The sequence below is a fragment of the Nicotiana tabacum genome, chromosome 9, assembly GCF_000715075.1.
Source record: "Nicotiana tabacum cultivar K326 chromosome 9, ASM71507v2, whole genome shotgun sequence".
Taxonomy (NCBI): Eukaryota; Viridiplantae; Streptophyta; class Magnoliopsida; order Solanales; family Solanaceae; genus Nicotiana; species Nicotiana tabacum.
Window position 1 is genome coordinate 34,701,190 of NC_134088.1, and position 25,768 is coordinate 34,726,957.

The 25,768-nt window shown below is 37.5% G+C and overlaps 1 protein-coding gene across 2 annotated transcripts; it reads right to left on the reverse strand.

Annotated features, from left to right (window-relative positions):
* Nucleotides 1–37: 37 nt before the first annotated feature.
* Nucleotides 38–4,769, reverse strand: LOC107777030 (uncharacterized). 2 transcript variants are annotated; one of them, XM_016596992.2, is made up of 3 exons: nucleotides 4,466–4,769; nucleotides 1,996–2,192; nucleotides 38–1,221 (listed from the first exon to the last, which is right to left on the reverse strand). In XM_016596992.2, the coding sequence occupies exons 2-3, from the start codon at nucleotides 2,188–2,190 to the stop codon at nucleotides 769–771; spliced, it is 648 nt and encodes a 215-aa protein (XP_016452478.1). In that variant the 5' UTR covers nucleotides 2,191–2,192; nucleotides 4,466–4,769; the 3' UTR covers nucleotides 38–768. The 2 variants fall into 2 exon arrangements, with proteins under 2 accessions (XP_016452478.1, XP_016452479.1); XM_016596993.2 differs by lacking the exon at nucleotides 4,466–4,769 and having other exon boundaries at nucleotides 1,996–4,437.
* Nucleotides 4,770–25,768: the final 20,999 nt, after the last annotated feature.

Below are 25,768 nucleotides of genomic sequence, written 5' to 3' on the forward strand. Positions count from 1 at the left end.
TGAGAATTGGAACAGAGAGGGGACTATTTGCACAAATAGGGACTCAAGAGCATGTGTATAATGAGACAGTTAATAAAGTTGTAGACATGCGAGCCACTGTTAAGTTCCTAATATAGATAGTCAAGGTGCACATATATGAAAAGGGAGGATAGGAGGTTAGTAACTAACTAAGATATGGTGATTCCTTTTCTTAGAATATTTATCTATTATATGCATGTTTGTAAAAAGAGAGGGCTTTTTTCCTCTATTCTATTCCTACCGATTGTAGGTTGATAAAATATACAAGTATTAAAGAAAGCTACTCAAGTAAGCACATTGAAGCATTTGAAAGGAAATAACTAGGCTCTCATAGATTAATTACAAAAGAATTAGAAAAAAGGATGTTAATATAGGCTATCTTCTGTTTAAACTAAGATGTTGGAAAAACCAATAAGCTTGAGAGGCACTTTCTTGTTTGAATGTAGCACTTGAGCTGCTCCTAGCTGGGCTACCATCAGCACACTCTTCTCCTCTTTCTAACTTGGCTGAAGTAGAAAAATTTATCTCCTTTTCTTTATGCATATGGCTTTTTTTTGATAACCGTGGTGTCCGGGCCAGCTTGCGCGCACCTCGACTAATTCCACGGAATACCTGCCACCTCCCACCAGCAACAGGTACCAGGTAACTCTATCCACCAAGGCTTGGATAGATGGAAAGAAATCACCTAGTATTTGCCTCCGCTGGGATTTGAACCTGAGAACTCATGGTTCTCACCCACTTCATTGACCACTAGGCCACACCCTTGGGTGCTTTATGCATATGGCTTTTTAACCTCTTTTTATTATTGCTAGGTCCAATACTTAGTGTTAGCTCCACATCTGCTTCCTCATCATTATTTCTCATCTTGGCATGGTCATAACTAGCACAAATAGTACTTGTTGAATTTCCTTCTTGATAATCAGAAGGCAATTCAAGATTCAATCCTCTAACTGGCATTAATATTCTTGAGTTCTCACCTGAGCAACTATCACTTCTTTCCCCTTGTTGATCATCTGTTAAACCATAAAGATGAACACTGTTAAACCCTATTTCTCTTGTGGATTGTTGTTGCCAAGTGGACAAGTTTTGATTGATCATTGACTTGTCTAATAATACTCTTGGATCCTCTATCTTTGACATGCCATTCTTCAACTCTAGCATCAGTTTCCTTTGAAGATTGTATAGTCGGTGGAGCTCTTTTACCTGTTATTAGTTTGGAGGTTAAGTTACTTTTACTGATAGTGTAAAAATTTACATAATCGAAGTTACTAAAAAGGCAATAGCATTAGCAGGTAACTTCCTATAAAAAAGCATTAAATAGTGATCTGAAGAAATTACATATAACCTGCTATAAGAAGTAAAATTACATTGATATGATGATAGTGTGCAGATTCTTTATACTGTCAATACATTTCTTTTTTTCCAGGTCAACATCAGATTCAAATACTGGGAAAGAAGACTTATTTTCTTCTTTTTCTGTAGATCCATGCGCAGATAAGTTAATCATAAAAAAAAAGTGAAATTTAATATAGTGTCATTGACGAGGTTGCAGATTGTGAAGCATGTGATTCTGATCTGTGACAAACTAGATGATAATAAAATACTGTAAGCCACTATTTATCTCCTCAATCTTAGGGGTGCAAATGGGCCAATTTAATTAGCACGTGGTCTTAGTAGTGAATGATGATAATAAAAAAAATATGCCAATTTAAATAAAAGCAATTTTTCCATCTATCTTATGTCTAGTGTAACTGATCCGAAATTCCGAATAGCCTACAGGATCATAATCAAGTCAAACCCCAAAACGTCGACTACTCGCCTTTTCTTTTATATTATAAGAAAAAAATTGTAAGAAATTATTTTGGATAAAATAGTTCTCAGAACAGGAAAAGTAATATTGGCAAGAAAAAAAGCTTCTAAAAAAATGCGAAAGTTCAAAATCATAACCTGCAAATAGCAATTAAGATGGAAGAGTACCTGCTGTTTGAAAATGTTTTCATGCATGAGCATTGTCCTTTTGATGGATTCTATACCCTTCAATTCACCAATCCTATCCATTGAATATCCAACTTTGTATAAAGTATCACACAAGTTATACAATTGTTTCACTGCGAAATAGTAGTTTGGAGAATTAGCTATTGCATTTTTGGCATATAAGAGTTTTGTTCCCATTCCTGCAATATTGATGCAAAGATAGGAATGTCAATAGTGATATCCACCTTCTAAAGAGTTAAACAAAAGACTTGGCAATCATTTTGCATGCAGCTGCTCTAGCCTCCTCTAAATTGTTAAAAGAGAGAAAACGGATATTGGGATGCCTATTGAATTCTTCCTTCTAATATTGGATTCTAACAAGGCTAAGAGCAGCGGATTCGGATAGAAGACCAAGAGCGTTTATGTATAATCTCCTGTCGAAAAGCGAAAAAATTCCTGCTTCTATACGAGACCTAACGGAAGACGTTAATGAAAATGTTCAAGTAAAATAGCCATCAAATGCGAATTGATGTTGAGATGAAATTCTTACAGAGATACTTCTATTATCAGATGAGGCAGAATCAGAACCTGGAGACCAACCCCAAGGACTGACTGCGGGAGCAAGGATTAGATTTCCGACTGCATGACTTGATCCCTCTTCTTCCACAATACTAGGCAGATATCTAAAACTATTCGTCTTTTCATTGCAAAATTGAAAAATCATTAAAACAGAAACTATTATCCAGGTAAATGAGTCGCTCTGATAGGGTCATTCTGAAAATAGGGGACTAAAAACACACACAAAAGGAAAAGATAAAAAAATAATATTACATTCCCTTAAACACCTGTGACAATTTCTCATCAAGGTTCAGAGTCCTAATTCTCTCTACTCACACAAAAAAAGTGAGTGTCCAATTTTCGAGATACGCTAGTCTTTTAATAAGTACTTAAGGGGTTGATTATGACTTAATTTTTAAGTATCTGTATGCTTTAACGCATGCAAAATTATAATCTAATCACATGTTAAACGGTAAATGTGATAGTATCGGTGGATGCTTCAAGTTGATTAAGACTTGCTAGTTGGAAAAAAAACAAAAAGGCAACACCCAAACTAGGCAAACAGAGGCAAAAGTAAGATTTAAAGTGGGTTTAATAATAAATGAAATCTTTTATATATATATATATATATATAAAATTTATTTCAAGTCAATAGCAATAGATTCAGTTAAGTCTACAGAACTTTCTAAGAGGCCTTTGATTATGAAGATTGTTTTACTGTTAATACTACGATGTGACATTCTATTTAGGACCAATTATGATATATTGCTTGATCATTATATATACCTATCTAATAAGAAAAACTATCACGTATGTACTAGTTGTATCGCAACAATCCCATTGGGGCGAGTATATATTGTTCCACCATTGTCAATTGTCATTTTTAATTATTGCAAATTATTTACTTCCACTTCGACACTTACAAACAAAGATCCTTATCTTTGAAATTTATACCATAGTAAGTGTTTCAGTCTCTATTATCCAAAGATTAATAACGGTATATGTAAACTATATAAGTCTTTCATAATGGAAAAGTCAAAAAATACTCCAAGGAATCTCATCTAAAGGAACACCAATTTGATGAAATTAATTGAATATAATTTATCATCTTTTTTTCTAGTGCTAAGATGCCTATCGTATAATACTTGTTTTTATGTTTGTCCCTTTTCCCTTAATTGGCATCAATCACGTTATCAACTTAAAATAAGGGACTATTGATATATACTCAAAGTTCCTAGCCACCCCAAAAGTCAAAATAACGGCAATGGATAAAACTTACGTATGACGCAAAAGATACTAAAATATATTAAAAAGTTAAAAACCGTTTGCATAGAAAATGAAATGGAACAAAAAAACACATACACTCTTCCAAAAGCTAAAAGTCTAGTTTTATTTTATTTTTAGCTTTAGGTTAGAAAAAAGTTACAAGCGTTTAATCTTCATACGATTAAAATTTGAATTGCTTGATAATTATAATTATTTCAAATCAAACGCTAAAAAGTTTGTCTTCATTAACCTGTCACCCATATACATATTGAAAAAAACAAACAATGGCTTCAACTAGCTTGTTGCCAGTTATTAAACGGAATTGGACTTTAAAATTCTCAACATAATGAAAATAAATTCACAAGGATTTACCCAACAGAATAAAATAAAAAAAAGAAAGTAGAAACAAATATAGTTCCCCCAAGAGAACGAAAACCAAAATCATAAAACATAGAAATAATTGAGCTTATACCCCAATGAAGATAGAACAAATTACGATTCTCATTGCAAGACTATATATAGAGTTTAATGTCAAAAATAAAAATAGAAACTAATACAGTTGTTTTCATCTCAAGATCAAGATAATGTTCTCATCTACTACATGCATTCTCGAGAAAACCCAAAAAAAAGAAAAAGAAGAGGAAGTTACCTGAAAATTGAAGTAATGGGATCCAAGGAATTCAGTGAAGAGGTTCATTGAGAGACCTTTTTTCTTCTTAATTAATTGTTTCTGTGACAGGAAAAAAGCAAATTAAGGAGAGAAGAGAAGAGAATGAAACAGCTAGTTTAGCAAATCACCACTTCACCATCTTAATTAGAATATCATGAGAGATGACACCTTTTCCTTGGCGAAACAACAAAGCAATCTTCCACTAATTAATTACAAAAATTATTATAATTCATCTTGACAGCCTGTACTGTGTATCTGCATGTGTGTGATTATGTGAGAGAAGAGAGAAGGAAGGAGTACTAGAAAATGTTAATTAGTCTCTTTAATTATATTAATGCACAAAAAATTTGTGGGAAGATCAATAGGATTATGGAAGCAAAAAGGTTGCGCGATTAGAGGCCGAACTAGAATAGGCTCCGTCTATACAGTCAGATATCTCTATAATAACATCTCTATATAACAGTCATTCACTATAAAAGTCAATTTTTTCTTAGAACTGATTTTTAAGTTATATTTTACGTTTCTATAACAACTTTTTACCTATAACAACAACATCCATATTTATAGTAGACCGCTCTTTGTAAAATTAGCCTTCTATAACAGCTATATAGAATCTCTAAGATTACTAATAACAATTCTAAATATATGCACACAATCTTTTTCATTGAATAAAGTTTCTATCTTGCATAAGACACAAGATTTGAAGATTTGCGCATGATATATTTTTCATTAGATACTTTTTTGCTGAAAATTTTGACACGAATCTTCGTCAATTCAAGCATTATATCGGTAGTAAGAGAATAAAATCTACGAAACATCTACAATTACAAAGTTCTTCCATCAATCTTGAAAGAATTTATTTTTCTAGTAGTTTTAAAATGTGTGCCTTAGAGTTTAAATCTCTGTACGTTTAGTTAATGAATTTATTAATAATGAATTAGCTTTATTCAATATATACCTAGTGAAATATGCATATCTTCTGAGAATTTAAATTTGATTTTTTTTTTTATCTTTTATATACAACAACAAACAATAACAACCCAGTATAATCACACTAGTGGGGTCTGAGGAGGGTAGTGTGTACGCAGACCTTACCCCTACCATGGGGTAAAGAGGCTGTTTCCGATAAACCCTCAGCTCTCTCCCTTCAAGAACTCCCCACCTTGCTCTTGAGGTGACTCGAACTCACAACCTCTTGGTTGGAAGTGGAGGGTGCTCACAACTAGAGCAACCCACTCTTGTAAAAAAAAAGAAAAATAATTAATTTTTGGATAAGTTTTATCTATAATCGCTAAAAAGTATTTAAGTATCAAATGCTGTTATAGGTGTATAACAATCATTCGCTATAAAAGCCAAAAAATCTCGCAACAAACGACACTGTTATAACTAGGTTTGACTGTATATGTATGCATATAAATAAAATATACCTATTTTGATCTCATTGATTCAGAATTTTGAACTCACCTTAGTCTGAGATGTCTATAAGTGAGCAATAATATAATCTTTGATCAAAGACGAATTCATAATTTGAAGTTTATGAGTCTGCAGTTTATTATATGTACGTATTTAATGAATTTCTCAACAAATATATAGAGTTTAGATTGTTTACCCTCAAAATCGGATAACAATTAAATTTGTAAGTGATTATAAGGATACGCGTATTAATTTGATACAAAGTGATAAATTAAGTCGATATTGAACAAATAAAGATAAGGATGGATTCAAATCACACGAGTAGGATAATTTCAGCCTTAGCGAAATATTTACCGTCGATCCGGGCTTACAATGGCCAGTAGTGATCAACAAGAAAAGAGCTAATAACAGAGAAAAATAATAATATATTGCCTTAGAATGCGTGTTACAATGTGTTTCATGAATTATCAGACCCCCTTTATATAGTAAGGGAGTCATACTTTAGGTACAACTCTATAAAAGGTAAACAAATCTTTTGATTAACTGATTACCGGTCCCTTATCGATACGTGCCGGGATCCCCGCCGTGATATCCGTCCGGTGACAGATATTTCAGCCTTCCGTTGGCTATGCTTGATTGTCCGATAATGTTCCTCGAAGTCGTTCGAGGTTAGAACCGATCCGAAACCATGACCCCGATATTCTCGAGGGCAGGCGTCATGCCTCCCGGATTCCAACTCGACGAGACTTTCGCCTCGATGTCGGCCCCTTGTCATCATGTCTCGAGCCTGGCTTATCTTGTCGGAGGTAGGGGTGCACCATAAGCTCAATTTTATCCGTATACATAGAATAAATTTAATGAATTCTGCCGAGCTCTGTCCCTGTGTTTAATTCTCATTGAGGTTGAGTTGCGAGAATTCTTCTCTTCAATTATCTTAAAGCAACGAAGGAAATTCAACCTGTGTAAACGCGATTTTTAAAATATGTTCAAAATCAGAGAAACATTTACGAAAAAAATGTAGAAAAACTTATTGGACTATGTCCTATTAAAAAATGTACAGAGTATATATCATAAAAAGAATGGAGCCCATAGAGAATCAGATGAATAAAGAATGGTCTAAAGATTAGAAACAGAGATGTAGACATGATCCAACGTAGGACTGTACACACGATATTCCAGACAGCTCTTTGTTAAGACATGATGGGTACACGTACATTTGTACAAATCTCCTACCCATTTGGGAAAATTAGATTTTTGAGTCATTCAAAATCTTACATGTTAGATGTCCTTGTATTGTACACATTATTTTTACCCTCCGGGTAAGTCAACATTTTTACCCTCTAGTTTTAATATAAAGTTCACTATCTTAATAGAATCGTAGCACTAAAATATAAACTAAAATTGAGTTCTTCTCCTAATCTCCGACCAAACACTCACATGAAAAATCAAAAATTGAAAAGACTTGATACTATTACACATTGTGTGTGCAAGCATGTGAGCGAGTTGACTGTCGCCAATTCTTATAAGCTGAAACATCATTATTCATCGAAAAGATTGGGTTTTTATTAATGTCATCAGATCTCTGCATAATTTGGTCCTCCAGAAAATTTTAGAGAGCACTGATTGGATTTCCTTTTAATTACTACCGCTTCGCTAAATTTTTTACCATGTATGTAATATATCTATGGAAAAAACGGATATATTAAAGTGATGGCACCCGGAATAAATAAAGTTGATGTGGGTGCCAGTGGTTCATACTTCCTTTTGAAGTCTGTCATTGACACAGTCAATACTAGATCGATTTCCCATAGGAGCGCTATCTTTATTTCTCACCTTTTTTCCTGATTTTCCGGCGTTATTTTTGTTTCTCTCCTTTCTTCCGGTTTTTCATTTTTTCTACTAAGTAAGATTTTCCTTTATTTTCAGTTGAGCCCTAGGACCTCACCTCTTTTTCCTTTTTTTTCTTCGTTTTCTTTTCTTCTTTTTTCTTCCTTTTATTTGCTAAGTTTCTCTCTTCTTCTTTATTTTTTAAAGTTTTATATACCAGTCTTTATTTTGTTTCCACTTTGTATTATTATACCTTACTTCATGAACAACTTTTTCCAAGTTAGTTAGCATATAATGTCTAAGTTTTTATGACACAATATTAATTTAAATATTGGAGTATAATTGGAGCCGTCTTTTCTATTGGATTTTGAAAAAAATAACTTGATTAATAGTCATTTTGAGTTGATTATTATAGGTTGAACGTTGAAGGTTTTGTTTTAAACATATTATCATATAACTCGACAATTAACATGTAAAAAATAACTCAAGAATGATAAAGGTAAATTAATCTAGTCAAACAAAGAATATGAGTATTAAGCTATTCTTTAAGCAAAAAATTTCATTGGAGACGCTCTTTCATGATTTTTTTTTGTAACTTTTATATATATATTCAGCATAAAAATAAACCTAAATCGAACTTATTTGCTTTGTGAATGAAAGACCTATTCGAGTTAACCATAAACTAATCGAACCGACCCATCCTTCCAATTCGGTCTTGTAGCTAGTTGTAGGTAATACTTAGAGGCATACACATAAATTTTCATAAATGGTGTCAACATTTGAAGAAGTGAACGAATGAATAAATAATTATAATGACAAAATCAATTTTTGTATTTTTATCCAATATTTGTTTTTTATTATTTATTTATATATTTAGTAAAAGTTTTTGGGAAAGCGATGTCGTGTGACACCGCTTGGTATTGTGTATATTCACCCCTGGATATACTATATACATAAAGTAGTGGCACCCTCAACCTCCGATTCCTGGATCCGCCTCTGCCACCAATCTCCAACTAGTAGCTAAAATCTTGATCATGTTAATTCCGATCACAAAAACCAATAATCAAGATTTGCTGGACTTTACATCTGATTAATAAATAAAGATTGTGTTCAGATTGGTGATTATTTTACTAGGAGAGTGTCTTATGATATACATATATACATGTGTGTTGTATTGGGAAAAAATAGACTTAACACGTGGGCCAATTAGCAGAAGACACGTGGCAAGTTGAAAGTACAAGGGGAGGTTGAATTTTAGCCGATTTTAAAACTTAGTTGACTATAAGAGAAATTAGTCGACTAGACTTCACACAAGAATTACTTGCAGTAGAAATAAATTACGCAAACAGAAAAGTAAAGGAGGCGCAACAGTTTTATACTGGTTCAGTACTGATGTGGTACCTACGTTCAATTCTCTTGGGTCACAAGGGTTCTCTTAGATCTTCAGTAAGCTTTTACAATAGTGATGATTTTAGTACATTCACCACCAACGATATGCAACAACAATATTTCTTTCTAGTGTTGACACACCTCTTGTTTTATTTTCTAACTCTTCCTATCTTTTGTGACACTTGTAGGTTCAAGAATACATTATTTGTACTAAGAACTAGAAAGATGTAGAAACAGATGTGAAGTTGCGTGATCTTCTTTGCCCTTCTACTTCTTCTTTTATATGCTCGATGAGTCTTCTAATTCCTTTTTTTTCTAGGATCACATAGCAGCCATTATTGGAGACCTTTCCATGTGAGGCATAGACATATAAGAGTGAGACTCAAGGGTAGCCTCATGAATCTAGCTTGAGAAGTGTGGCTAGATTCATTCTTAACTTGAAGAATTGGTTCCTCCAATTATCCTTGATTAGAGCTTCTGTAGATTGTCTTTGATTTGCTCTCTATCCTTGATTAGCTCTCTTTCCTTTCTTGCGTGCTTGAGTTAGCAAGTCTGATTGATTGACTTTCCTTCCTTTTTCTTTGATTGATTGATTCTCTTTCCATTTGATGCAAAGTTTGAAATACATACCCGTTGGCTTCCTCTGATTTCCTCATAGGATTTTCTTTCCTTTCATTCATCAATGTCGTTGCGTGAGTCTGCACAAAGTAAGATGTCATTAGTCAAGGATCTTTTGATTATTAATTATTATTAAAATTTTAAACCAAATAATCTCTCCTTTTTTGATGATGATAATAATCCAAAAAGAGTTTAATTTAGGGGATACATCCCTTTACGAGTGTACTTCTGCACCCCTGGCTTTGAGCTCTACTGTTCCTTGTTTGTTGTTCCCCCTGGCTTTGAGCTCTACTGTTCCTTGTTTGTTGTTTTCCCTGTCTTTGTATTTTTTTGTTCTCACACTTTGACATCAATCAAAAAGAGCAAGAAGAGAACAATAACTGGTGAGGGAAAGTTGTCGCAAATGCGACCCCCCCTTTGTATTTGTGAAGCTAGCATAAATTAGACAGTGTTCACAACTGCGAACAATTGTTCGCTTTTGCGATCTTCCGCAGTTCGCAATAGCGAAGACTCTATCGCTATTGCGATGTATGCTGAGTCCGTCAGGGTTCGCAAATGCGAGCCTTAGTTCGCAATTGTGAGGGTTCGCAAATACGAGCCTTGGTCCGCAATTGTGAGGGTTCGCAAATGCGAACCCTGTGTCGCAATTACAGCAACTGCAACTAGTTAAAGGGCTGAGAGACGGGATTTTTGAACTCATTCTCACATTTTTTAATCCTAGACTCGGTAGGAGACGATCTGAATAGGGGATTTTCACCTAGAAACCTTTGGTAAGTGATTCTAATCTATTTTTAATCATATTCCGTCAGCATACCTTTGATTTTAATATCAAAATCAAGTGAATCAAAGTGAAAATTTGTGAAGCTTTGTCAAGTTTTTGAAAAATAAGAAATTGAGTTTTGAGAATCGATTTGGACTTGGATTATGAAACTAATTACATAAATAAACTCGTGGGGTCATGGGTAGACGGAATCTACCATTGTACCCGAGTTTTGACCGGGCGAGCATTGGGTTGATTTTTGTTGACTTTTGGAAAAAAGTGTGAAGATCTTAGCTTTATCTATTGCAATTGAATTCCCTAGCATTGTTTGATAATATTGAGTCGATTTTGGTTAGATTTGAGCAGTGTGGAGGCAGATTTTAAGGAAGAAAAACTATTTTCGAGTGTTGAATTGGCCTAATTGAGGTAAGTGTCTTGCCTAACTTCGTGTGGGGAAAGCTACCCCTTAGGATTGATATTGTTTGACTCAAATATTTTAAGTGAAATCTGTGTACACAAGGTGACGAGTGGGTACACGGGTTATACATGGTATTTTATCGATTTAGGCTACTTAGACAATTTTCATGCTTTAATTGAATGCCATATCATTCTTTAATTCTCTTAGTCAATCTATTTGTATTGGTGTTAGTCTATCCTTACATGCCTTAAATGATTTTATTAATACTTTTTCTACATCCTAATTGATAATTTGCTCTCATGCTTTAGTTGAAATGTTGCCTCTTTTATTATTACATGCTATCTCTTCATTGTTAATTATCATTATTGGAAGTTGTCGATCGTGCTATCTCTTTCTTTATTGATCATCATTTACTTGAAGTAATTGCTCATGATATAACTTTCCTTGTTCATTTCCATTATATTACACTCATTGCTAAGATAGTCTTATCTAATATCGTGGCTATACATTATTTCTCTCATTGTTGAGGTAATTGGTGTTAAAGTTATGAAAGCCGTTAACACGTTAAGGCAAAGTTAATTATTGTTGAGACATCTATCTTATTGAGCATTTTACATTTATTTTTGCTGTTGATATTCTTGTATATGTTATGGCGGAGTCGTGGAATATTGTTGTGGAAATATTGGGTATTGTTGTTATTGTTGTTGGCAAGTTGTAATATATGGGCACCTGTGGTACGGGTTATTATTGTGATATGATATTGAAGCGCATGCGGCGGTATAAGGCTTGGGGTTAATGTGCATGTGGAGGTATAAGGTGGGACTTATGTGCGTGTGGCTTGTAGGGGAACTACGTGAAGCCACTCAGCATCATAAGGTGGGCTAAAGTGCGTGTAGCTATTTTGCGAGAACTGTTTTCAAAACCTATTTTTAAATGTAAGTCTCACGCGATGACATAAGGAAAGATTGTGATTAAAATTGAGAAATGTGAATACTAGGCGATACCTCGGTTGTGATCCTTGATTATACGAGGCGGTACCTCAGTTTTGATTTCATTATACACGAGACGGTACCTCGTTGTGATTCTTCCTGTTCATTTCATGTTGCAAAGTGTTTTGGTGGGAATATTTCTTGTTGTTTCATTCTTTATTGTTCTAGTAGTTGTTGTCCGTACGTGATCATTGTAGCCCCTTTAGTTGCTTCTTTTATGCCATTTCCATGGTTGATTTCTGGTACTAGTTCATGATATCATCTTGTTCTGTATCAGTTGTTTCTTCACTTTCCATTACATATTTGTATTACTATCTCATACTGTTTATTTATATCCTCGTAGGTTTCTTGACCTGGCCTCGTCACTACTTTACTGAGGTTAGGCTCGATACTTACTGGGTACCATTGTGGTGTACTCACACTATGCTTCTGCATATGTTTTGTGTAGATCCAGTTACGTCTGCTCGTGCTGGTCATTAGAGGTTGGTTGTAGCTACTGCTTGGGAGAATTCAAGGTATACCTGCTCCACGTCCGCATGCCTCGGAGTCACCTTCCCTATTTTTCTTTCTGTTGTATTTCTTTCAGATTGTGATGTATTAGATATTCTAGAATTATTCTATAGATCTTATGACTCAGTTCCACTGGTTTTTGGGAGCATACTGTTGAGATTATGTTTTGATTAGGAAGGTTATATTATTATTCAGCTTTGTTTTAGTATTTTGATAAATTGATTATGCCAAGCTTTTATTATTTGTTAGGCTTACCTAGTCGTAAATACTCGGTGCCATCACGACATCTTGCAGAGGGAAATTGGGGTCATGACAAGTTGGTATCAGAGGTTTAGGTTCATAATTGTTACGAGTTATAAGCAGGTTTAGTAGAGTCTTGCGGATCGGTACGGAAACGTCTGTACTTATCTTTGAGAGGCTACGAAACTGTTAGGAAAACTTTACTCCCTTGAGTCCTTATCGTGCAAATTGGTTGATTTTGAAACCTAAATCTTTGACTTTCTATTCTCTCATAGATGGTGAGGATACGCACCGCTGGATCCGACGATCAGACACTTGTGCCCCCTGCTAGAGCCGTGAGAGGCCGAGGCAGAGGCCGAGGAGGGGCACGTGGTGCAGCCAGAGCACCTGCCTGAGTTGCGATAGAGGAGCCACTAGTAGCTCCAGTCGGGGGACAGGCACCTGAGGCGCCTATTGCCACCCCAGCACTTTAGGAGACCATCGTAGAGTTCCTGTGTATGTTTAGTACCGTAACTCAGGCGGGGTTGATCCCACTTGCTCCAGCCACATCTCAGTCTGGGGGAGGTGCACAGACTCCCGCGGCTCGTAGCCCAGAGCAGCGGGTCTAGGTTGATCAGGTCCCAGAGGTTATACCAGTACAACCTGTTGCTCCAGCTTAGCCCGTGGTTAGGGCAGCAACATATGAGAACGAGCAGCTTAGGCTTGAGAGTTTCAAGAAGTACCACCCCCTACTTTCAGTGGTTTGGATTCAGAGGATGCACATGGTTTTCTTGAGGAGTGCCACCATATTATACACATTATGGATATTGTGGAGACGAGTGGGGTTGCTTTTACTATATTTCAGCTAAAGGGAGTGGCATATCAGTGTTGGCGAGCGTACGAGGTGGGTAGCCAAGCCGAGGCAGCTTCACTTACATGAGATTTTTAGAGTTTTTCTTGAGAGAGTTTGTTCCTCAAACCCTTGGGGATGCAAGGCGCATGAAGTTTAAGCAGCTGCGCTGGGGTACTATGACAATGTCGGAGTATGTTGTCCGATTCAGTGATTTGTCCAGGCATGCACCTACTTTGATTTCTATAGTCAGAGAGCAAGTCCGTCGATTTATCGAGGGGCTCAACTATGGTACTAGATTCATCATGGCTCGAGAGTTGGAGGCAGATAACACATATCAGCAGGTGGTAGAGATTGCTCGGAGGTTGGAGGGTATGCGGGGCCATGAGAGAGATTATAGGAAGGCTAAGAGGCCTCATGGTACAGGAGGATTTAGTGGTGGTGACGCTACAACTACAACCCATCATGGTAGGGTCTATGTGAGCCGTCTAGTTAATTCAGCACTTTCAGCTTCTAGTGGTGCTTTAGTTGTTCCGATGTCTCAGGTTGAACACTTTGCTCAGCCACTTTCTAGTGCACCTATTGCACAGGGTGCCTTCAGAGGTCAGTCCAACCGACCAGGACTGAGCCAGTCCCAGCTGCCACCCCCTCCGAGAGCTTTCTTTGAGTATGGCAATACCTGCCACATGGTCAGAGTCTGCCCCAGACTCAGAAGGGGTGCACCTTCCCTGATTACTCAGGCTCCATAGATTTAGTAAAGTCTATAGACTTCTAAGGCCATGATTGCTGCCCCAGTTGCTTCTCCACCCACACAGCCAGCTAGGGGTGGGGGACGGGCGAGTAGAGGTCGCCCTAAAGGGGGAGGCCAGGCCAGTTTCTATGCTTTTTCGGGTATGCCAAAGGCAGTTGCTTCAGACTCAGTAATTATAAGTATAGTTCTGATTTTTTGTAGAGATGCATAAGTCTTATTTGATCCGGGATCCACTTATTCATATTTTCATCTTACTTTGCTCCGTATTTGGATATGTCTTGTGATTCTTTGAGTTCTCCTATTTATGTGTCCATGCCTGTGGGAGATTCTATTGTTGTGGACTGCATGTATCGGTCGTGTTAAATTGTTATTGGTGGTTTAGAGACTAGAGTTGATTTATTATTACTTAGTATGGTAGACTTTGATGTTATCTTGGGCATGGACTGGTTATTGCCTTATCATGCTATTCTAGATTGTCACGCCAAGACTGTGATGTTGGCCAGGGACGGACTTACATGGATCCAAGCGGTGTCACGGGATACCACTTTGTTGAAAGTTTTTACTACGTATATATATGTAAAAATAATAAGTAAAATAGAAATACAAGATAAAATCATTAAAGTGACACCACTTGCATTGAAACCGTTCATTAGTCTAGCGGTTGACAGCTTTAAGTTTGATGTGAGAGGTCTTGGGTTCGGACTCCCTTGGCTCCACAAAATATTTTTAACTGCTACAGGCCTATTGCTAGAAATAGTGACACCGCTTATGAAAAATCCTGCGTACGTCACTGACGTTGGCCATGCCATATTTGCCACGGTTAGAGTAGAGGGGTGCATTAGATTATGTTCCTAGAAGAGTTGTATCATTTCTAAAGGCTAAACACATGGTTGAAAAGGGGTGTGGTGCTTATCTAACCTTTGTGTGAGATGTCAGAGTTGATACTCCTACCGTCGAGTCAGTTCCGGTAGTGAGAGACTTTCCAGATGTACTTCCAGCGAATCTTTCGGGCATGCCGCCCGATAGGGATATCAATTTTTGGTATTGACTTGTTGTCGGGCACTCATCCCATTTCTATTCCACCATATCGTATGGCCCCAACAAAGCTGAAGGAGTTAAATAAGCAGTTACAAGAGTTGCTTAATAAGGGTTTCATTCGGCCTAGTGTAACGTCGTGGGGTGCTCCGTTCTTGTTTGTAAAGAAAAAGGATGGTTCTATGCGCATGTGTATTGACTATTGTCAGTTGAACAAGGTTACAATGAAGAACATGTATCCATTTCCACACATTGACGACTTATTTGATCAGCTACAGGGTGCCGGGGTGTTCTCAAAGATTGATTTGAGGTCAAGTTATCATTAGCTGAAGATTCGGGATAATATTCCGAAGACTGCCTTTAGGACTCGATATGGTCACTACGAGTTCCTTGTGATGTCATTTAGGTTGACCAATGCCCCAACATTATTTATGCACATGATGAATAGTGTATTCTAGCCTTATCTTGATTCATTCGTCATTCTGTTTATTGACAACATCTTGGTGTACTTCCGCAGTTGGGAAAATCATGAGCAACACTTGAGGATCGTGCTCCAGACCTTGAGAAAGAAGAAGTTGTATGCAATATTCTCAAAGTGTGAATTATGATTTGATTCGGTGGCGTTTTTGAGTTATGTGGTGTCGAGTGAGGGGATCAAAGTTGATCCGAAGAAGATTGAGGCATTGCATAATTGGCCCAGACCGCCTTCAACCACTGAGATTTAGAGTTACCTTTGTTTGGCCGGGTATTATCGTCGTTTTATAGAGGGATTCTCATCTATTGTTGTGCCTATCAACAGATTGACCCAGAAGGGTGCTCCTTTTAGATGGTCCAAGAAGTGTGAGGCAAGCTTTCAGAAGCTCAATACTGCTTTGACTATAGCCCCAGTGTTGGTGTTTCCTACGGGATTAGGGTCTTATACTGTATATTGTGATGCATCACGTGTTGGCCTTGGCACGGTGTTGATGCAAGATGGTATGGTGATTGCCTATGTTTCTCGACAGCTGAAGACCCATGAAATGAATTACCCAGTTCACGACTTTGAGTTGGCAACCATTGTTCATGCATTGAAGATCTGGCGGCATTATTTGTACTGTGTTCCTTGTGAGGTCTTTACCAACCACCAGAGTCTACAGAATATGTTCAAACAGAAAGATCTTAAATTGCATCAACGGAGGTGGTTAGAGTTGCTTAAGGACTGTGATATTACCATTCTATATCATCCCGGAAAGGCCAATGTGGTGGCCGATGCCTTGAGTCGAGAGGCGGAGAGTTGTAGTTTATCATATCTACCGACACCATAGAGGCCATTAGCATTGGATGTTCAGGCCTTGGCTAACAAGTTTGTTAGATTGGATATTTCGGAGACCAGTCAAGTCCTTGCCTGTGTAGTTTCTCTATCTTCTCTTTATGATCGTATGAGAGAGCGTCAGTATAACAACCCCCATTTTCTTGTCCTCAAGGGCACGGTTCAGCACGGCAATGCCAAGGAGGTTACTATTGGAGATGACTGTGTGTTGCGGATGCAGGGCCGGTTATGTGTGCCCAATGTTAATGATTTGCGTGAGTTTATTCTTCAGGAGGCCTACAGTTCACGGTACTCCATTCATTCGGGTGCCGCTATGATGTATCAGGACTTTAGGCAGCACTATTGGTGGAAGAGGATGAAGAAAGACATAGTAGAGTATGTAGCTCAGTGCCTAAATTGTCAGCAGGTGAAGTATGAGCATTAGTGGCCGGGTGGTTTTCTTCATCGGCTTGAGATTCCTGAGTGGAAATGGGAGCGTGTCACCATGGACTTCGTTGTTAGACTCCCACGGACTCAGAAGAAGTTTGACACGGTATGGGTGATTGTGGACATGTTGACCAAGTCGGCTCATTTTATTTCAGTAGTGACTACCTATTATTCAGAGTAGTTGGCTCAGGTTTATATTTGTGATATTGTTTGACTTCATAGCATGGCGGTATTCATCATTTCTGAACGGGGTACGCAGTTCACATCACAGTTCTAGAAAGATGTACAGCGTGAGCTAGGCACACGGGTTGAGTTGAGTACAACATTTTACCCTTAGACGGACAGATAGTCCGAGCGTACTATTCAGATATTAGAGGACATGCTTCACGCATATGTTATGGATTTCGGGGGGTGCTTGGGATCGTTTCTTGCCACTTGCAGAGTTTGCATACAACAACATCTAGTAGTCGAGTATCCAGATGGCCCCGTATGAGGCTCTATATATGAGACGGTGTCATTCTCTAGTTGGGTGGTTTAGCCGGGGGAGACTAAGTTATTAGGCACATATTTGGTTCGAGATGCTTTAGAGAAGGTCAAGATCATCCAGGGTCGGCTTCGTATAACCCAATCTAAACAGAAGTGTTATGAAGATCGAAAGGTTTACGATATTGCATTCATGATTGGGGAGCGAGTCTTGCTTCGGGTTTCACCCATGAAGGGTGTGATGAGGTTCGGGAAGAAGGGCAACTTTAGCCCTAGGTATATCAGATCTTTTGAGATCCTTGAGAGGATTGGAGAGGTGTCCTACAAGCTTGCTTTGCCACCTAGTTTATCTACGGTTCATGTGGTGTTCCATGTCTCTATGCTCCAGAAGTATTACTCTACTGGACACTTGCTCATGACTTGTAGAACCTATGAACCTAGAGCTCTGATACCACCTTGTCACGACCCAAAATCCAACTAGTCGTGATGGCACCTAACCCAACCCGCTAGGTAAGCCAACTTTCAACTATCCAATTCCAATAACAATTATTAAAGAAATTTAAGTAAATAATTATCTTAACCTTATACATTCCCCAAGAACTGGTAGTACAAATCATGAGCTTCTAAGAATAGAGTATACAAAGCGGAAATGAAATAAATACATAGTCTGTTTGAATGGTACATAAACAAAGCTTTCATAAATTTAAGGCTACCTTGAACAAGAGGTAGCTACAACAGGAATGCAGGTACATCTTCAAATTTCGCAACCATCGAGCACAGCAACAACAGCAGCCAACATCTGCACGCAATGTGCAGAAGCATAGTATCAGTACAACCTACCCCATGTACTGAGTAAGTAACAAACCTAGCCTTAGGTTGAAAGTAGTGACGAGCTTCTACCAAGGTCGGGTCCAAAATCACTAATCCACAATAGTTAATAACGACATAAAGCAAATAATACCAGAAGTAACTCAGAGATAAAATGCTCAGTCATATCATGATTTCAGCAATAATAGTTCTTCCTTTCAAGTACATCAGTGAAAATCCAAATCTTTTGCCAAAGTTACCAAAAATGTGAATAAGTTTGAAAACAAAATTTTTTCCACAATTCTTTCAATAATAAATAAAATATCTCATTTTCTTTCCAGATAACCAGTGTAAAACAAATGCATCACTATGCCCATCTGTCAACATGTGTGAGAAATCATGAATAATGTGATACCGTACAACATGAGGAAAACACATCTCTATGCATATATGTCATGTGTGCATGTCAATGCAATTTATCTAAGAGATTGTACTCATGTACTCACACTCTTAGAGTACTCAATCTCACCTTGTCGCATTCTCTCTCACTGTGCTCAGCACACTCAATCACTCAACGCTATACAATACCTGCTGCGGCATGCAGCCCGATCCCTATTTATAGTCGACTGCGCTTAAGCGCTACATCCCTACAGCCCAAGCGCTATAAGCACAGACAACTCACGTGCTGCACGGACAAATCACGTGCCATAATATAAATATCTGGATCCGCATGGCCAACTCACATGTTGCACAGCCAACTCACGTGCAATAATAATATAAGGATCTGCACTGCCAACTCACGTATTGTACGGCCAACTCACATGCAATAATAATATAAGGATCCGCACGGCCAACTCACGTGTTGCACGGCCAACTCACATGCAATAATAATATAAGGATCCGCACGACCAACTCACGTGTTGCACGGCCAACTCAAGGCCTGTTGTAGGCGGGCAGCCCCGATCCATAAAATATCCTCACAATCAGGCCCTCGGCCTCCCTCAGTCATCAATCTCTCCAGTCTCTCTCTCATGGGCTCACAATGTCATCAGAATAGCCCAAAATGATGATATGATGTATCAATAATTAACAATAGAGACTGAGATATGATATGATATGCAATGAAATGAATATGACTGAGTATGAATTTTCAATTTAAATAAATAATCCACAGTAATATAACCTCTGTGGGTCCCAATAATACTGGCACATAGCCTCAACATGATTTTTAATATGCTTTTCAGCTCAATTTCTTTAACACTAAAACTGCATGGAAAATGTCAAGAATTATTTAACTATAAAATTCCACAGAAACAATTATGTCACAATTTCTATAGTGCACGCCCACACGCCCGTCACCTAGCATGTGCGTCACCTCCCAACAATTTACGAAATATATATATTCAGGGTTCATACCCTCAACTCCAAGATTAGAAGAGTTACTTACCTCGAACAAGCCAAATCCAATGCCGAGCAAGCTACACAATGCTCCAGAAATCCCATTATGCGCGTATCAACTCCCGAATGGTTCGAATCTACCACAATTAATTTGATTCAGTCCACACAATTTATAGGAATTAATTCCATATCAAAATACTATTATTTTTCAAAAATCTGAAATTGCGCCCCAAAAATCCCCGTCGGGCCCACATCTCGAAATCTGACGAAACTCACAAAATACGACAACCCATCCAATTACAAGTTCATCCATACTAATTTCACTCAAATCCGACTCCAAGTCGGTATTCAAACTTGAAATATTTATTTTGTGACATTATAGAAATTTCCTTCTATTTCTCTTGAAGATTCAATAATCTTACACCAAAAATGAAGATTAATTCATTGAATATAATCAAAAGTGAGTTAAGAACACTTACCCCATATTGTGTGAAAAATTTCCTCTCCAAAATCGCCCAACCCGAGCTCCAAAATCTGAAAATGGGTGAAAATGTTGAACCCTCGAATTTTAAGGTTCTGCCCAGTCGATTTCCGCATCTGCGGACAAGGAGTCGCACCTGCGACCCTCGCTTCTGCGGACAAATGGGCGCATTTGCGAGCTAGGCCGCTTCTGCGGAGAGCCAAGCGCGGATGCGACTCCACACCTGCGGATAAAATTCTGCACCTGCGCTGCCCGACTTCCTCACCCTTTTCCGCTTCTGCGCCAACCCCTCGCACATGCGGCCTCGCAGATGCAGGCATATTCTTTGCACCTGCGAGCGCTGCCCAGTTTCTCACTTGGCCGCTTCTGCAACTGATTTTGCGCACATGCAGCTTCGCACCTACGATCAAAAGCTTCGCAGGTGCGATCACACCAGTAGGCAGCATTTCCAGAAATGTTTCAAGTTGAATTTGATCCGTTAACCATCCGAAACTCACCCGAGCCACTCGGGACCCCGTCCAAATACACCAATAAGTCCTAAAACACACCACGGACCTACTCGAGGCCTCAAATCACATCAAACAACCTCAAAGATACGAACAACACACGGATTCAAGCCTAATAAATTTTAAAATTTCCAAATTCTATAAACGATGCCGAAACCTATCAAATCATGTCCGATTGACCTCAAATTTTGCACACAAGTCACATTTCACATTATGGACCTATGCAAATTTCTAGAATCAGATTCCGACCCCAATATCAAAAAGTCAACCCCCCGGTCAAACTTCCCAAAAATTTAACTTTCGACATTTCTAGCCAAATTCCACTACGTACTTCCAAATAATTCGGACATGCTCCTAAGTCTAAAATTACCATACAGAGCTATTAGAATCATCAAAATTAAATTTCGAGGTCGTTTACACATAAGTCGACATCCGATCACTATTTAACTTAAGCTTTAAACCTTGGAACTAAGTATTCCAATTCATTCCAAAACTTCACTGGACCCGAACCAATTGCCCCGGTAATTCACACAACAACTGTAAAGTACAAGTTGAGCAGTAAATGGGAAAATAGGGTTGTAATACTCAAAACGACCGGCCGAGTCGTTACACTATGACAATTTTGGACAGACAAGTCCGGAAATTAAGATCAAAGGATATTGATTCAGTGAAGGTTCAATGGAGGGGTCATCCGGTTGAGGAGGCGACCTGGGAGATCGAGCACGATATGCGGAGTCGTTACCCTCATCTATTCACCTCTTCAGGTATGTCCTTATGCGCGTTCGAGGGCGAACGTTTGTTTTAAGAGGGGAGAATATAACAACCCGATCGGTCGTTTTGTCTAATTGCGCGAAGTTACCCCTTTTATTACTTCAAACTTGTGTGTTTCGTTCCGGAAATCTTTCGGGTTGATTTGGACCCTTGATTCTTGAGTTAGAAGTTTTAATTTAAAAATATTTACCAAACTTTGACTTTTGTGAAAATAACCCTAGAATGGTGTTTTTGTGGCTCTGATAGCTTCATATTGTGATATCTTACTTGGGCGTATGCCCGAAATTGATTTTGGAAGCCCGTAGGTTGATTTGCCAAAATTTTGCAATTTAATATTGAAAAGTTTGACCGTAGGTTGACTTTTAGCGACCGAGCTTGGAATTTAATTTTGGGACTTAGAATAGGTCTGTTACAACATTTAGAACTTGTCTGTAAAATTTGGTGTCATTTAGAGTTGATTTTGTAGGATTCAGATGTTAGTTCTAATTCTACAAGTTCTTGAAAATTTCTTTGAAAATCATGCATTTTTGAGTTCAATTCATAGTTTTAGATGTTACTTTTGTATTTTGATCACGCGAGCGAGTTCATATGATTTTTTTAGACTTGTGTGGATGTTTGGTTTGGAGCCCCGATGGCTCGGATAAATTTTTGACATGTTTCGGAGTGGTTTGGACTGAAAATGGCAAAATCTGGTGTGTGGTGATCTGGTGTCGCAAATGTGAATACTAGGCTCACATTTCCGAAGGACACAGGTGAGGGGCAGTTGTCGCAAATGCGACCTCCCCTTCGCATTTGTCAAGCCAGCAGAAATTGGAAAGTGTTCGCAATTGCAAACAATTGTTCGTTTCGGCGATGTTCCCCAGTTCGCAATTGCGAATACTCTACACAATTGCGATGTATGATGAGTTTGTTAGGGTTCGAAAATGCGAGCCCTGGTCCGCAATTAAGGGCTGGGAGACGGAATTTTTGAACTCATTCTCACATTTTTAAACCCTAGACTCGGTAAGAGGCGATTTTTAACTACAAACCTTGGGTAAGTGATTCCAATCTATTTCTAATCATATTCCATCAACATATCTTAGATTTTAACATCAAAATCATGTGAATCAAAGTGAAAATTTGTGAAACGTTTTTAAGTGTTTGAAACTAATTACATATATGAACTCGATTTGAGAGTCGATTTGGACTCGGATTTTTAAACTAATTACATAAATGAACTCGTGGGGTCATGGGTAGATGGAATCTACCATTGGACCCGGGTTTTGACCGGACAAGCCCCGGATTGACTTTTATTGATATTTTTGAAAAAGTGTAAAGATCTTAACTTTATCTATTGCAATTGAATTCCCTAGCATTGTTTGATAATATCTAGTCGATTTTTGTTAGATTTGAGCCGTGTGGAGACGAATTTTAAGGGAAAAGCTATTTTTGAGTATTGAATTGATCTAATTGAGATAAGTGTCTTGCCCAATTTATATCCCTTAGGATTCATATTATTTGACTCAAATATGCTAAGTGAAATCTGTGTACACAAGGTGATGGTGGGTACACGGGTTGTACGTGGTTTTTGACCGGTTTAGGCTACTTATACTATTTCCATGCTTTAGTTGAATGCCATATCATGCTATAATTCTCTTAGTCAATCTATTTGTACTGGTGTCAGTTTATCCTTACATGCCTTAAATGATTTTGCTAATGCTTGTTCTACCTCCTAATTGATCATCCGTTCTCATGCTTTAGTTGAACTTGTTGCCTCTTTTATTGTTACATGCTATCTCTTAATTATTAATTATCATTATTTGAAGTTGTTGATCGTGTTATCTCTGTCCTTATTGATCATCATTCACTTGAAGCAATTGTTCTTGTTGATTTCCGTTATTTGAGATTAATTGTTAAATGTTATCTCTTTTATTGTGAGTTAGTCTTATCTAATATCATGGTTATACATTATTTCTCTCATTGTTGAGTTAATTGGTGTTAAAGTTATGAAAGTCGTTAACACGTTAAAGGTGAAGTTAATTATTATTGAGACATATATCTTATTGAGCATTTTACATTCATTGTTGTTGTTGATATTCTTGTATATGTTGTGGTGGAGCCCTGGGCTATTGTTGTGGAAACACCGATATTGTTGTTATTGTTGGCAAGTTGTGATATATGGGCACTTGTGGTGCGAATTGTTATTGTGATATGATATTGACGTGCATGCGGTGGTATGATGCTTGGGGTTAATGTGTATGCGGAGGTATAAGGTGGGGCTTATGTGCGTGTTGCTTGAAGGGAAACTACGTGAAGCCACGCGGCGTCATAAGGTGGGCTAAAGTGCGTGTAGCTATTTCAGAAAAACTATTTTCAAAATCTATTTTCAAATGTAAGGATCACGCAGCGGCATTAAGAAAGATTGTGATTAAAATTGAAAAACGTAAATAAGAGGCGGTACCTCAGTTGTGATAATTGATTATACGAGACGATATCTCGATTTTGATTTCATTATACACGAGGCGGTACCTCGTTGTGATTCTTGCTGTTTAATTTATGTTGCAAAGTATTTTGGTGGAAATATTTTTTGTTGTTTCATTCTTTATTGTTCTAGCAGTTGCTGTTCGTACATGATCATTGTAGCCCTTTAGTTGCTTCTTTTATGCCATTATCATTGTTGATTTTCAGTACTAGTTCATGCTATCATCTTGTTCCGTATCATTTGTTTCTTCACTTTCCATTACATATATGTATTACTATTTTATACTGTTTATTTATATCCTAGTAGGTGTCTTGACTTGGCCTCGTCACTACTCTACTGAGGTTAGACTCGATACTTACTGGGTACCATTGTGGTATACTCATACTACACTTTTGCATATTATTTTGTGTATATCCAAGTATGTCTTCTCGTGTCGGTCGTAAGAGATTGGTTGTAGCTACTACTTGGGAGATTTCAAGGTATACCTGCTCCACGTCCGCAGGCCTTAGAGTTACCTTCCCTATTTTACTTCATGTTATATTTCTTTTTGCCAGTGATGTATTAGATAATCTAGAATTATTCTATAGAGCTTATGACTCAGTTCCACCGATTTTGGGGAGCGTATTGTTGAGATTATGTTTTGATTCGGAAGGTTATAGCAGTGTTCAACTTTGTTTTAGTATTTTGATAAATTATTTCTGCCAAGTTATAATTATTCATTAGGCTTACCTAGTTGTAGAGATTAGGTGCCATCACGATATCCTACGGAAGAAAATTGGGGTCGTGACATTACCTATTTCATGCCTTTACTTGTTACATGCTTTTACTTGCCTTTACCTATTATCAGACTTTACCTGTCACATTCATTTATCTGCCACATGCTTCCACTTACTATATGTCTTTACTTACTACATGTATTTACTTACTACATGTCTTCACTTACTATATGTCTTTATTTGCTACATGTCCCTACTTGTTACATGATCTCACTTATTAAATACCCCTACTTTGTGAAAGCCTTATCATTATATATGGTGTTATGGGAGACTAGCTCTTGGCCACTGGGTTGCCCATATTACTTTGTTTGAGTTTATATTTTCTAGTTGAATTTTGCATGTTTGTTTTCTCGGTGTTATGTTGTAAACTTTTCCGTACTTGATTGTTGTTGAATAATTTCATATGAACTTATATATTTGGATGGATTAGCTGGCAATGTGTGTGTATATATATATATATATATATATATATATATATATATATATATATATGTATGTATGTATGTATGTATGTATGTATGTATGTATGTATGTATGTATGTATATGTATGTATATGGATCGGATTGATGCCACAACGGTATTTATATTATATATGGGATCGTGTTACACAATGCAACACCATTTATATTTATATGTGGATCGGGTTACATGTCGTAATAGTATTTATATTTTTATATTTATAAGTGATTCGGGTCGCATGCCGTAATAATATTTATATTTATATTTGAATCGGGTTTCACGCCGCAATAATATTTACCTTGACACTGGGATCGGAAATATTTATATTGATATTGGGATAGGGCTGCACACTGCAATAGTATTATTATAAATTTTTGGTTGTGATCCTTGTGCATATTTCATGATTCTTATTTTCCTTCGTACGAATGGTTCATAGAGTTAAGTATTTGTTAGCCATGTCTATTAACTTGTTCCTTAGTTCCCGAGTTGATGCTCTTACTGATATTTGTTATATCTCTTGACTTGTTGTCTTGGTTACCATCTGCGCAAGTAAAATAGTAAGTAAGTATCTTTTGACTTAAAACTTTGTCACTACTTCACTAAGGTTAGTCAAGATACTTACTAA

Coding starts and splice junctions, on each gene's coding strand:
- LOC107777030 (XM_016596992.2), bottom strand. CDS start 2,190: ATGGGAACAAAACTCTTATATGCCAAAAATGCAATAGCTAATTCTCCA. Junction 1,222..1,995: donor AAAACATTTTCAAACAGCAG/GTACTCTTCCAT, acceptor AACTAATAACAG/GTAAAAGAGCTCCACCGACT.